This window comes from Oncorhynchus gorbuscha, linkage group LG23 (genome assembly GCF_021184085.1).
Source record: "Oncorhynchus gorbuscha isolate QuinsamMale2020 ecotype Even-year linkage group LG23, OgorEven_v1.0, whole genome shotgun sequence".
NCBI classification, from domain to species: Eukaryota; Metazoa; Chordata; class Actinopteri; order Salmoniformes; family Salmonidae; genus Oncorhynchus; species Oncorhynchus gorbuscha.
In genome coordinates, this window is record NC_060195.1 from 24906322 (window position 1) to 24922245 (window position 15924).

The 15924-nt window shown below is 43.6% G+C and overlaps 1 protein-coding gene across 2 annotated transcripts in view; it reads right to left on the reverse strand.

Moving 5' to 3' along the window:
• Window positions 1-15924, reverse strand: part of LOC124010366 (F-BAR and double SH3 domains protein 1-like) — a 73476-nt gene that overhangs the window by 49270 nt on the left and 8282 nt on the right. For both annotated transcript variants that reach the window (XR_006834417.1, XM_046322733.1), the window contains exons 7-12: window positions 13231-13294; window positions 12766-12894; window positions 12035-12157; window positions 11284-11379; window positions 10990-11109; window positions 10806-10910 (exon numbers count right to left, since the gene is read on the reverse strand). Coding sequence is in view for 1 of the 2 variants with exons in the window: in XM_046322733.1 (XP_046178689.1) it covers window positions 10806-10910; window positions 10990-11109; window positions 11284-11379; window positions 12035-12157; window positions 12766-12894; window positions 13231-13294 (637 nt within the window). In the remaining variant the exon portion in view is untranslated. The remainder of the gene's footprint in view (window positions 1-10805; window positions 10911-10989; window positions 11110-11283; window positions 11380-12034; window positions 12158-12765; window positions 12895-13230; window positions 13295-15924) is intronic.

The window sequence follows — 15924 nt, forward strand, 5'->3', positions numbered from 1 at the left end:
AACACCTCACACACTGTAACACCTCAGACATTGTAAAACCTCACACTCTGTAACACCTCACACACTGTAACACCACACACACTAACACCTCACACTGTAACACCTCAGACACTGTAACACCTCATGCACTGTAACACCTCAGACACTGTGACACCCCAGACACTGTAACACCTCACGCACTGTAACACCTCACGCACTGTAACACCTCATGCACTGTAACACCTCAGACACTGCAACATCTCACACACTATAACAACTCAGACACTGTAACACCTCACACACTGTAACACCTCAGACACTATAACACCTCACACACTAACACCTCAGACACTGTAACACCTCACACACTGTAACACCTCACACACTATAACACCTCAGACACTGTAACACCTCAGACACTGTAACACCTCACGCACTGTAACACCTCACGCACTGTAACACCTCAGACACTGTAACATCTCACGCACTGTAACACCTCACGCACTGTAACACCTCACGCACTGTAACACCTCACGCACTGTAACACCTCAGACACTGTAACACCTCAGACACTGCAACATCTCACACACTATAACACCTCAGACACTGTAACACCTCACACACTATAACACCTCACACACTGTAACACCTCACACACTGTAACAACTCAGACACTGTAACACCTCAGACACTGTAACACCTCAGGCACTGTAACACCTCAGACACTGTAACACCTCAGACACTGTAACATCTCACACACTGTAACACCTCACACACTGTAACACCTCACACACTGTAACACCTCACACACTAACACCTTACACACTAACACTTCAGACACTGTAACACCTCAAACACTGTAACACCTCACACACTGTAACACCTCACACACTAACACCTCACACACTGTAACACCTCAGACACTGTAACACCTCAGACACTGTAACACCTCAGATACTATAACACCTCAGACACTGTAACACCTCAGGCACTGTAACACCTCACACACTCTAACACCTCACACACTGTAACACTTCACACACTGTAACACCTCACACACTGTAACACCTCACACACTAACACCTCACACTGTAACTACTCACACACTGTAACAGCTCACACACTGTAACACCTCACACACTGTAACACCACACACACTAACACCTCACACTGTAACACCTCACACACTGTAACACCTCAGACATTGTAACACCTCACACTCTGTAACACCTCACAGACTGTAACACCTCACACACTATAACACCTCACACACTGTAAGACCTCAGACACTGTAACACCTCAGACACTGTAACACCTCACGCACTGTAACACCTCAGACACTGTGACACCCCAGACACTGTAACACCTCACGCACTGTAACACATCAGACACTGTAACACCTCACGCACTGTAACACCTCATGCACTGTAACACCTCAGACACTGCAACATCTCACACACTATAACAACTCAGACACTGTAACACCTCACACACTGTAACACCTCAGACACTATAACACCTCACACACTAACACCTCAGACACTGTAACACCTCACACACTGTAACACCTCACACCTTATAACACCTCAGACACTGTAACACCTCAGACACTGTAACACCTCACGCACTGTAACACCTCACGCACTGTAACACCTCAGACACTGTAACATCTCACGCACTGTAACACCTCAAGCACTGTAACACCTCACGCACTGTAACACCTCACGCACTGTAACACCTCAGACACTGTAACACCTCAGACACTGCAACATCTCACACACTATAACAACTCAGACACTGTAACACCTCACACACTGTAACACCTCAGACACTATAATACCTCACACACTAACACCTCAGACACTGTAACACCTCACACACTGTAACACCTCACACACTATAACAACTCAGACACTGTAACACCTCACACACTGTAACACCTCACACACTAACACCTCACACTGTAACACCTCACACACTGTAACACCTCACACACTGTAACACCTCACTCACTATAACACCTCAGACACTGTAACACCTCAGACACTATAACACCTCACACACTGTAACACCTCACACACTGTAACACCGCACACACTAACACCTTACACACTAACACTTCAGACACTGTAACACCTCAAACACTGTAACACCTCACACACTAACACCTCACACACTGTAACACCTCAGACACTGTAACACCTCAGACACTGTAACACCTCAGATATTATAACACCTCAGACACTGTAACACCTCAGACACTGTAACACCTCACACACTCTAACACCTCACACACTGTAACACTTCACACACTGTAACACCTCACACACTGTAACACCTCACACACTAACACCTCACACTGTAACTACTCACACACTGTAACAGCTCACACACTGTAACACCTCACACACTGTAACACCACACACACTAACACCTCACACTGTAACACCTCACACACTGTAACACCTCAGACATTGTAAAACCTCACACTCTGTAACACCTCACACACTGTAACACCTCACACTGTAACACCTCAGACACTGTAACACCTCATGCACTGTAACACCTCAGACACTGTGACACCCCAGACACTGTAACACCTCACGCACTGTAACACCTCACGCACTGTAACACCTCATGCACTGTAACACCTCAGACACTGCAACATCTCACACACTATAACAACTCAGACACTGTAACACCTCACACACTGTAACACCTCAGACACTATAACACCTCACACACTAACACCTCAGACACTGTAACACCTCACACACTGTAACACCTCACACACTATAACACCTCAGACACTGTAACACCTCAGACACTGTAACACCTCACGCACTGTAACACCTCACGCACTGTAACACCTCAGACACTGTAACATCTCACGCACTGTAACACCTCACGCACTGTAACACCTCACGCACTGTAACACCTCACGCACTGTAACACCTCAGACACTGTAACACCTCAGACACTGCAACATCTCACACACTATAACACCTCAGACACTGTAACACCTCACACACTATAACACCTCACACACTGTAACACCTCACACACTGTAACAACTCAGACACTGTAACACCTCAGACACTGTAACACCTCAGGCACTGTAACACCTCAGACACTGTAACACCTCAGACACTGTAACATCTCACACACTGTAACACCTCACACACTGTAACACCTCACACACTAACACCTCACACTGTAACACCTCACACACTGTAACACCTCACACACTGTAACACCTCACACACTGTAACACCTCACACACTGTAACACCTCACACACTGTAACACATCAGACACTGTAACACCTCAGACACTGTAACACCTCAGACATTGTAACACCTCACGCACTGTAACACCTCAGACACTGTAACACCCCAGACACTGTAACAACTCAGACACTGTAACACCTCACACACTATAACACCTCACACACTGTAACACCTCACACACTGTAACACCTCAGATACTATAACACCTCAGGCACTGTAACACCTCACACACTGTAACACCTCACACACTGTAACACCTCACACACTAACACCTCACACTGTAACACCTCACACACTGTAACACCTCACACACTGTACCACCTCACACACTAACACCTCACACTGTAACACCTCACACACTGTAACACCTCACACACTGTAACACCTCACGCACTGTAACACATCAGACACTGTAACACCTCACACACTGTAACACCTCAGACACTATAACACCTCACACACTAACACCTCAGACACTGTAACACCTCACACACTGTAACACCTCACACACTATAACAACTCAGACACTGTAACACCTCACACACTGTAACACATCACACACTAACACCTCAGACACTGTAACACCTCACACTCTGTAACACCTCAGACACTGAAACACCTCAGACACTGTAACACCTCACTCACTATAACACCTCAGACACTGTAACACCTCACACACTATAACACCTCACACACTGTAACACCTCACACACTGTAACACCTCACACACTGTAACACCTCACACACTGTAACACCTCAGACACTGTAACACCTCAGGCACTGTAACACCTCAGATACTATAACACCTCAGACATTGTAACACCTCAGACACTGTAACATCTCACACACTGTAACACCTCACACACTGTAACACCTCACACACTAACACCTCACAATGTAACACCTCACACACTGTAACACCTCACACACTGTACCACCTCACACACTAACACCTCACACTGTAACACCTCACACACTGTAACACATCAGACACTGTAACACCTCAGACACTGTAACACCTCAGACACTGTAACACCTCACTCACTATAACACCTCAGACACTGTAACACCTGACACATTATAACACCTCACACACTAACACCTTACACACTAACACTTCAGACACTGTAACACCACAAAAACTGTAACACCTCACACACTGTAACAACTCACACACTAATACCTCACACACTGTAACACCTCAGACACTGTAACACCTCACGCACTGTAACACCCCAGACACTGTAACACCTCAGATACTATAACACCTCAGACACCGTAACACCTCAGACACTGTAACATCTCACACACTGTAACACCTCACACACTGTAACACCTCACCCACTAACACCTCACACTGTAACACCTCACACACTGTAACACCTCACACACTGTAACACCTCACACACTGTAACACCTCACACACTAACACCTCACACTGTAACACCTCACACACTGTAACACCTCACACACTGTAACACCTCACACACTATAACATCTCACACACTAACACCTCAGACACTGTAACACCTCACACACTCTAACACCTCACACACTGTAACACTTCACACACTGTAACACCTCACACACTGTAACATCTCACACACTAACACCTCACACTGTAACTACTCACACACTGTAACACCTCAGACACTGTAACACCTCACGCACTGTAACACCTCACGCACTGGAACACCTCAGACACTGTAACATCTCACACACTGTAACACCTCACGCACTGTAACACCTCACACACTGTAACACCTCACGCACTGTAACACCTCAGACACTGTAACACCTCAGACACTGCAACATCTCACACACTATAACAACTCAGACACTGTAACACCTCACACACTGTAACACCTCAGACACTATAATACCTCACACACTAACACCTCAGACACTGTAACACCTCACACACTGTAACACCTCACACACTATAACAACTCAGACACTGTAACACCTCACACACTGTAACACCTCACACACTAACACCTCACACTGTAACACCTCACACACTGTAACACCTCACACACTGTAACACCTCACACACTATAACACCTCACACACTATAACACCTCAGACACTGTAACACCTCAGACACTGTAACACCTCAGACACTGTAACACCTCACGCACTGTAACACCTCACACACTGTACCACCTCACACACTAACACCTCAAACACTGTAACACCTCAGACACTGTAACACCTCACACTCTGTAACACCTCAGACACTGTAACACCTCAGACACTGTAACACCTCACTCACTATAACACCTCAGACACTGTAACACCTCACACACTATAACACCTCACACACTGTAACACCTCACACACTGTAACAGCTCACACACTGTAACACCTCACACACTGTAACACCTCAGACACTGTAACACCTCAGGCACTGTAACACCTCAGATACTATAACACCTCAGACATTGTAACACCTCAGACACTGTAACATCTCACACACTGTAACACCTCACACACTGTAACACCTCACACACTAACACCTCACACTGTAACACCTCACACACTGTAACACCTCACACACTGTACCACCTCACACACTAACACCTCACACTGTAACACCTCACACACTGTAACACCTCACACACTGTAACACCTCACACACTGTAACACATCAGACACTGTAACACCTCAGACACTGTAACACCTCAGACATTGTAACACCTCACACTCTGTAACACCTCACAGACTGTAACACCTCACACACTATAACACCTCACACACTGTAACACCTCAGACACTGTAACACCTCAGACACTGTAACACCTCACGCACTGTAACACCTCAGACACTGTAACACCCCAGACACTGTAACACCTCACGCACTGTAACACCTCAGACACTGTAACACCTCACGCACTGTAACACCTCATGCACTGTAACACCTCAGACACTGCAACATCTCACACACTATAACAACTCAGACACTGTAACACCTCACACACTGTAACACCCCAGACACTATAACACCTCCCACACTAACACCTCAGACACTGTAACACCTCACACACTGTAACACCTCACACACTATAACAACTCAGACACTGTAACACCTCACACACTGTAACACATCACACACTAACGCCTCAGACACTGTAACACCTCACACTCTGTAACACCTCAGACACTGTAACACCTCAGACACTGTAACACCTCACTCACTATAACACCTCAGACACTGTAACATCTCACACACTATAACACCTCACACACTGTAACACCTCACACACTGTAACACCTCACACACCAACACCTTACACACTAACACTTCAGACACTGTAACACCTCAAACACTGTAACACCTCACACACTGTAACACCTCACACACTAACACCTCACACACTGTAACACCTCAGACACTGTAACACCTCACACACTGTAACACTTCACACACTGTAACACCTCACACACTGTAACACCTCACACACTATAACACCTCACACACTAACACCTCAGACACTGTAACACCTCACACACTGTAACACTTCACACACTGTAACACCTCACACACTGTAACACCTCACAAACTAACACTTCACACTGTAACTACTCACACACTGTAACACCTCACACACTGTAACACCTCACACACTGTAACACCTCACACACTAACACCTCACACTGTAAAACCTCACACACTGTAACACCTCACACACTGTAACACCTCAAACACTGTAACACCTCACACACTGTAACACCTCAGACACTGTAACACCTCAGACACTGTAACACCTCACACACTAACACCTCAGACACTGTAACACCTCAGACACTATAACACCTCACACACTAACACCTCAGACACTGTAACACCTCACACACTGTAACACCTCACACACTATAACACCTCACACACTGTAACACCTCAGACACTGTAACACCTCACGCACTGTAACACCTCAGACACTGTAACACCTCAGACACTGTAACACCTCACGCACTGTAACACCTCACGCACTGTAACACCTCAGACACTGTAACACCTCAGACACTGTAACACCTCAGACACTGTAACACCTCAGGCACTGTAACACCTCAGACACTTTAACACCTCATGCACTGTAACACCTCACGCACTGTAAGACCTCACGCACTGTAACACCTCACGCACTGTAACACCTCAGATACTATAACACCTCAGACACTGTAACACCTCAGACATTGTAACACCTCAGACACTGCAACATCTCACACACTATAACAACTCAGACACTGTAACACCTCACACACTGTAACACCTCAGACACTATAACACCTCACACACTAACACCTCAGACACTGTAACACCTCACACACTATAACAACTCAGACACTGTAACACCTCACACACTAACACCTCACACACTGTAACACTTCAAACACTGTAACACCTCAAACACTGTAACACCTCAGACACTGTAACACCTAACACTCTGTAACACCTCAGACACTGTAACACCTCAGACACTGTAACACCTCACAGACTATAACACCTCACACACTGTATCACCTCACACACTGTAACACCTCACACACTGTAACATCTCACACACTAACACCTCACACACTAACACCTCACACACTGTAACACCTCAGACACTGTAACACCTCAGACACTGTAACACCTCAGACACTGTAACACCTCAGACACTGTAACACCTCAGATACTATAACACCTCAGACACTGTAACACCTCAGACACTATAACACCTCACACACTAACACCTCAGACACTGTAACACCTCACACACTGTAACACCTCACACACTATAACACCTCAGACACTGTAACACCTCACGCACTGTAACACCTCACGCACTGTAACACCTCACGCACTGTAACACCTCAGACACTGTAACACCTCAGGCACTGTAACACCTCAGACACTGTAACACCTCATGCACTGTAACACCTCACGCACTGTAAGACCTCACGCACTGTAACACCTCACGCACTGTAACACCTCAGATACTATAACACCTCAGACACTGTAACACCTCAGACATTGTAACACCTCAGACACTGCAACATCTCACACACTATAACAACTCAGACACTGTAACACCTCACACACTGTAACACCTCAGACACTATAACACCTCACACACTAACACCTCAGACACTGTAACACCTCACACACTATAACAACTCAGACACTGTAACACCTCACACACTAACACCTCACACACTGTAACACTTCAAACACTGTAACACCTCAAACACTGTAACACCTCAGACACTGTAACACCTCACACTCTGTAACACCTCAGACACTGTAACACCTCAGACACTGTAACACCTCACAGACTATAACACCTCACACACTGTAACATCTCACACACTGTAACACCTCACACACTGTAACATCTCACACACTAACACCTCACACACTAACACCTCACACACTGTAACACCTCAGACACTGTAACACCTCAGACACTGTAACACCTCAGACACTGTAACACCTCAGACACTGTAACACCTCAGATACTATAACACCTCAGACACTGTAACACCTCAGACACTATAACACCTCACACACTAACACCTCAGACACTGTAACACCTCACACACTGTAACACCTCACACACTATAACACCTCACACACTGTAACACCTCAGACACTGTAACACCTCACACACTGTAACACCTCACACACTATAACACCTCACACACTGTAACACCTCAGACACTGTAACACCTCACGCACTGTAACACCTCAGACACTGTAACACCTCAGACACTGTAACACCTCACGCACTGTAACACCTCACGCACTGTAACACCTCACGCACTGTAACACCTCAGACACTGTAACACCTCAGACACTGTAACACCTCAGACACTGTAACACCTCAGACACTGTAACACCTCACGCACTGTAACACCTCACGCACTGTAACACCTCACGCACTGTAACACCTCAGACACTGTAACACCTCAGACACTGTAACACCTCACGCACTGTAAGACCTCACGCACTGTAACACCTCACGCACTGTAACACCTCAGATACTATAACACCTCAGACACTGTAACACCTCGGACACTGTAACACCTCAGACACTGTAACACCTCAGACACTGCAACATCTCACACACTATAACAACTCAGACACTGTAACACCTCACACACTGTAACACCTCAGACACTATAACACCTCACACACTAACACCTCAGACACTGTAACACCTCACACACTATAACAACTCAGACACTATAACAACTCAGACACTGTAACACCTCACACACTGTAACACCTCACACACTAACACCTCACACACTGTAACACCTCAAACACTGTAACACCTCAAACACTGTAACACCTCAGACACTGTAACACCTCAGACACTGTAACACCTCACGCACTGTAACACCTCACGCACTGTAACAACTCAGACACTGTAACATCTCAGACACTGTAACACCTCAGACACTGTAACACCTCACGCACTGTAACACCTCACGCACTGTAACAACTCAGACACTGTAACATTTCAGACACTGTTACATCTCAGACACTGTAACATCTCAGACACTGTAACACCTCAGACACTGTAACATCTCAGACACTGTAACATCTCAGACATAATAACTGAAACACACTACATATGAATAAGCAATAATACTAATAATATTCATTAAACAGCACAGCAAAATAATAGTTGTAGTCATCAAGGCCATCTGGGGTTGGCTGTCGCATCATACTAGGTTCATATTAGCAGTACATTAACAGCATATTGGCTGAATTATGTTTCCTAAACCCAACTTCTTTCTTGTAAGTAAAGAAACATGGTTTTTCAGGCCAATACAATAGATTGATTACATCACATAACACTTACTCTGAGCCCAAGACAACTGAATAAAGCAGGAGGAGGTGGTGGGTTGAATGAACAGTTCCAAGTGACGCATGATGCCAGCAGCATTTGCATTTGTCCTTGTGGGAAGTAGGAAGTAGGCAGTGACACACATTCCATTCAGATCCAGATAGAGGGCATCCACCTGGCTCATCAATGAGCCAGGCAGAGTGGAGGAGAGAGCCCTGCCGTTAGCTCTACAAAGGCTCAAGTAGTAGAAAGCATCCTGCATCTGCAGAAGCATGGCTATAGGCCTAGAACACACGCAGCCTTGGTCTCATCACCCACCAGTCACTTAGCATTAAATAACTACATCCACCTCTACACTGCACCATAGGTGAAACCTTTGAAGATCCCTTTTTAGTTCCAGGTAGAACCCTTTGGGTTTCATGTAGAACCCTTTCCACAGAGGGGAACCAAAAAAGATGATCTTATGGGGACAGCCAAAGAACCCTTTTGGAACCCTTTTTTCTAAGAGTGTAAAGAAGGCTAACACCAGCGTATCAAAGAGGAACTCTGATAAAGCCTGGTTAATGACTGCTTGCCTTATCATTATCCATTTCCTGGTAGGGTGGAATAGTAGGAGGGTAATGTGAGGTCATTAACATTACGTTGGGCTTGTAGTAGCTAACAGTAACATTACGTTGGGCTAGTTGTAGTCCTACCTGTGCTTTCCTCACACTCTCCTTCACCCCCACCATCTTCTGTTCCACGCTGACTCCTGTGTCTCCTGACAGCAGTTTGAAACGCCTGTCCAGCATCTGCAGTGCCTATGAGGAAGGTAGACAGAGGTTACACAAGGTCAAACTCCCGAACCAGAGGTAAACAGAGCTTTCGCCCACTACTCACCCTATCTCCGTGTGAGATGATCTTGTAGTCTTTGGCAGCCTTAGCAGACCACTTGCGGGCCTCCTTGTCCAAACAGCTCTCCCCCTCAGCACTGGAGATATGTTGCTTCAGAATGCACACCTTTTGAATGAACAGGAGGTGAAGCTGGGATTATCTCACACACAAAAGACTATATGGATATTTCAACATTTTCACCTCAATCAGGGTTTTATTCAAACAGCTTTGTGGATATTAATTGTGATATAATGGTGTTTACATGGTAATCAAGAACAGTGGTACTACAGTGAGCCACACCTTGTCTTTAGGGGCAACCTGGAAGTGAAAGCCGGCTGTTCTGGTGAAGACCGGGAAATCCTGGAGGAAGATCTGGATGTTCCGTTCTCTAGACACCTATCAGAGAACCAAACAAACTGTCACGTCCTGACCTCAGTTCCTTTTTTATGTCTCTATTTTAGTTTGGTCAGGGCGTGAGTTGGGGTGGGCATTCTATGTTTTGTATTTCTGGTTTTGGCCTGGTATGGTTCCCAATCAGAGGCAGCTGTCAATTGTTGTCTCTGATTGAGAACCATACTTAGGAAGCCTGTTTTCTCACTATGGGTTGTGGGTAGTTATTTTCTGTTTAGTGTGTTTTGCACCTGAAAGAGCTGTTTCGGTTGTTTCTTTTATTCCTTGTTGTAATTTAGTGTTCAGTTTATTAAAATAATGATGAACACTTACCACGCTGCATCTTGGTCCTCACCTTCTTCCACCAACGGTCATTACACAAACACTCATTACCTCCACATTGGTACATTATTTCTTACATAGTTCACTACTTTGGGCTAAAGCCCAAAGGTCAAAAGTAATGCAATATATTGTTATTTGGGACACAGACACTAGTTCACTTGTCTCCCATAGAACAGAACATCAGTCAGTGGTCTGTCTGGCCTCCATCAGCAATGCCCAGGTGAGGAATGTCACAGCTCTGGGTATTACAGTGGGGCTACTGTCTGTGGAAGGTTTTTACTGTGAAAAGGGCTTCAGTGGATCCCACGCACGGCCTCACCTTGGTGTAGTTCTCGCAGATCTTGCTAAAGTTACTATGCGTTGACCGGCAGGTGTCGATCTCTGTGCAGCACAAGAGAGTGAAGTGTTCTCGGATTTGCTCATACAGGTCACTGTCCAGTCTCTGTTGAGTAAACAACAGAGGTGAGAGCTGGGGTTATAGCCAAAGCCCTGATGCAAAACAAAATCAGAGGTGATTTGAGAAGGAAATGCCCTTTCCTTATTTTCCAATGTTTCAGTCATTCCAATGTTTCAGTCTGAGGGATTTGAATCAACTGATTCATAATGAATTACATTGGTTACTGCAATAACAAGAGTTGAGTCACTGAGTGATATTTCCCTTGATTGAGACATAAACACTTTCAAGAAGATTGTTGTGTTATGAATGTTCTGAGGGGGAAATTCCCCTGAAATGAATGGTTTCTACTGAGCTGAACTTATGACTCACCTGATTACTTTGCAAAGGTAAAAAGACAAAAAGGAACATTTGAGGATTTCCTATTTGGATGAATTTCGGTGTAGTTTGTGCTCTCCACTCTACAGCTAAGACAACCACAATGGGACAGGAAATTATGTCAACTAGCAGTGACTCATCACAAACACAAAGGAAGTCTTTTTTCACTGACAGGAGGTACGTCTGAGGGGACGATGCAGTGTGTTCAGTCTTATGACAGACTCATGATTAGAATCCAGAGAGACAGTATGCCGTTAGGAGATGCCAGGTGGTCTTACCCTCATGATGGCAGGCAGCTCTGCAGTGTAGTAGTATTGGTGATGAGAGTTGACGGCAGACAGTGTTAGAAGGTACTCATTACGCACCTCTGTCAGTCTCTGGTCACACTCCCTCAGCCTGGTATTCAGCTGGACAACGGTTACAGGGAGGAGTGAGTTGAGGATAAAATATGTTTCATTATTACAATCAATTCTACTATCAAAATGTGTTTGATAGGTAATCAATAGGCAAAGTGCAAGGTGAATAAGAAGAGTAGAATATTCAACAGCGCAAATGCATTATTCCTACATGTTTTATTGAAGACATTTCTTCATAGTAAAGCATATAACGGATAAAACACGATTTGCCCTTTCAGAAATATGTATACTCTCTGTGTACTAACTAGCCAGGTAACACTTATGTGGCGGTGGTGGGGTACTTCAGCCTATACAGACCTTCATGTGTGTCAGCCTACAGTAGCCTACCTTTGAACTCATTTTCTGCAAGCCTGTCCTAAAATGGAAAATTCCGTGGTCACTCTTCTTGAATCTGAAAAAGGTCACATGGGCACATGATAGAAATAATCAAACCAAGACTCTTAATGACATTGTTATAAATAATAATCGATAAACATAAAATATGCATCAACCACGTATCTGAACTAAAATGCAATGACTACAGGTTTACAGAACATTTAACATGCCACTACCTGCTCCCTCTCAGATGATGAATAATTTAACTATGTTACAAGTAGCCTTAAAGGCCCACTTTCAGTCAAAAACTTGATATTCCTGTGTGTTCTATATATTTACATACTATGAGGTTGGAACAATACTATGAAATTGTGAAAATTATGATAATGCCCTTTTAGAGTAAGAGCTGTTTGAAAAGACCACCTGAAATTTCAACCTGTTTTGGTGGGGTGGAGTTTTGGTTTCCCATCGTGACATCACCAGGTGGTACAGTGCCTTGCAAAAGTATTCATCCCCCTTGGCATTTTTCCTATTTTGCTGCATTACAACCTGTAATTTAATTGGATTTAAATTGAACTCGTACAGAATTTCCATGTGGATGGGGATATTGGGAAAAAAAAATTTAGACTTTCAGGTACTCAACAAGAAGGTCTGATTTCAGTATTACTAAAACAGGAAGTAAGTAAGTAAGTATAAAGATCCAGTCCATATAAAAAAACTGGAGGCCTCTTACACTTCAATGTGGTGATGTGAAAATCCTGGCAAAATGCATAGCACAAAGAATAAAAAATGTTTGACCAGATATTGTTCATCCCGATACTATTTTTTTACATGAACAATATATTGGAGATCATATACGACAATTACTTGAAACAACTGAATATTATATTATGAAACATCAAAGATACCAGGTCTGGTCTACATAGCAGATTTTGAAAAGGCGTTTGATAAAGTATGGCTACTTTAATTTCGGTGAATCTCTTACACAATAGGTTAAAGTTATGTACAGCAACCCCAGATGCAAAATAGTAAATAATTGTTTCTTCTCAGAAAGTATTGAGCTTTTAAGAGGAGTAAAACAAGGCTGTCGGTTGTCTCCATATCTATTTATAATGGCCATTGAATGCTAGCTATTAAAATTAGATCCAACAAAAACATCAAGGGGTTAGAAATCCAGGGGTTAAAAACAAAAAAGTGTCAATTTATGCTGATGACTCAAGTTTTTTCTAAAGTCTGCAATCGGGATCCCTGCACATTGAAGATCTTGATCACTTTTTTAGCCTCTCTGGACTAAAACCTAATTATGACAAGTGTATAAAATGGGCGGATGGTGAAGTAGACATACTTTTCACATCTCAAAAAATATAAATGAACTTACCACAATCAATTTCAACAGAAAGTTCGCAAAAATAGATAAGATTCTGCAGCCATGGAAAAATAGAAAAATATACCGGTTTCATTTGAGGACCAACATGTTGACAGCTGACCCATGCAGGTTGCAAAATAAATGGGAAGAGATTTTGGATTTACCGATTCCATGGCACATGGTTTATGAACTGGTACAAAAAAACAACACTTGATTCAACACTTAAGAGTTTTTCAATTTAAATTATTATACAAAATTCTTGCCGTCAACAGAAAGTATTAACTTTTTCCACATTTTGTTATGTTACAGCCTTCTTCTAAAATGGATTAAATGTAAATGCTTGGTCATTATGGGGTATTGTGTGCATATTGATGAGGGGGGAAAAACTATTTAATCAATTTTAGAATAAGGCTGTAACCTAAGAAAATGCGGAAAAAGTCAAGGGTTCTGATTACTTTTCGGGGGCACTGAATATGGGGCATACAACAGTCTCAGCTTTGTAGATATTGCTGCGATGAGACAGAATCACTAGATCATTTATTCTGGTATTGCCCCTATGTAGCTTGTTGCTAGTCACAGGTTCAGGAATAGTTAAAAAATCACAACCTTCACTTAAAATTAACCTTACAAATAGTGGTGTTGGGCGATTTGGTCAGTCAATAAATAATATGATAATACTTGTGGGAATGGCTTTCATCTTTAGCTCACAATCTGTGGATACTATATGATTAGAAAGGTTGAAAATGTATATACAACATCACAGAAGCTATTTTTGTTAATTATTCGCCATTTTAATAAAAAATGATCACATCAAATCAAATCAAATCAAAATCTAATCAAATTTTATTTGTCACATCTTCATTGTTACCCAGAAATAATTTGATATTGAGATAAAAACGTCTGCATTGGACCTTTAAGGCTGTCACATGGGAACAAAGCAGGGCTAAAGTAAGAGTATTACTGGACTTTTGTCTAACACAGGGATGGGCAACTTTGTTTGGGGTGGGAGCCACAAAAAAATGGAAGGGGCCACAGTGGCTGGTGAGTCTGCATACCCACATCCATAGCCCTTTACCAATCTAAAAGAAAGTTGCTGACATGGGCTAATTTAGTGACTGCTGATGCACAACCACATTTCAAAATTGCACCTTGAATATTATATTATTCTAACTCTCAACAGTAAGTTGAGACCCCGACTGTGTCCCCCCCCCAATTTTTTTTTTTTTTACTTACTTCATCTTTCTAATTATCTACAAAAAGGGGGACCACATGCCGCATGCCTCCAGTTGCCCATTCCTGGTATAACATACAGTAGTATATGGATGGATATTGCACACTGA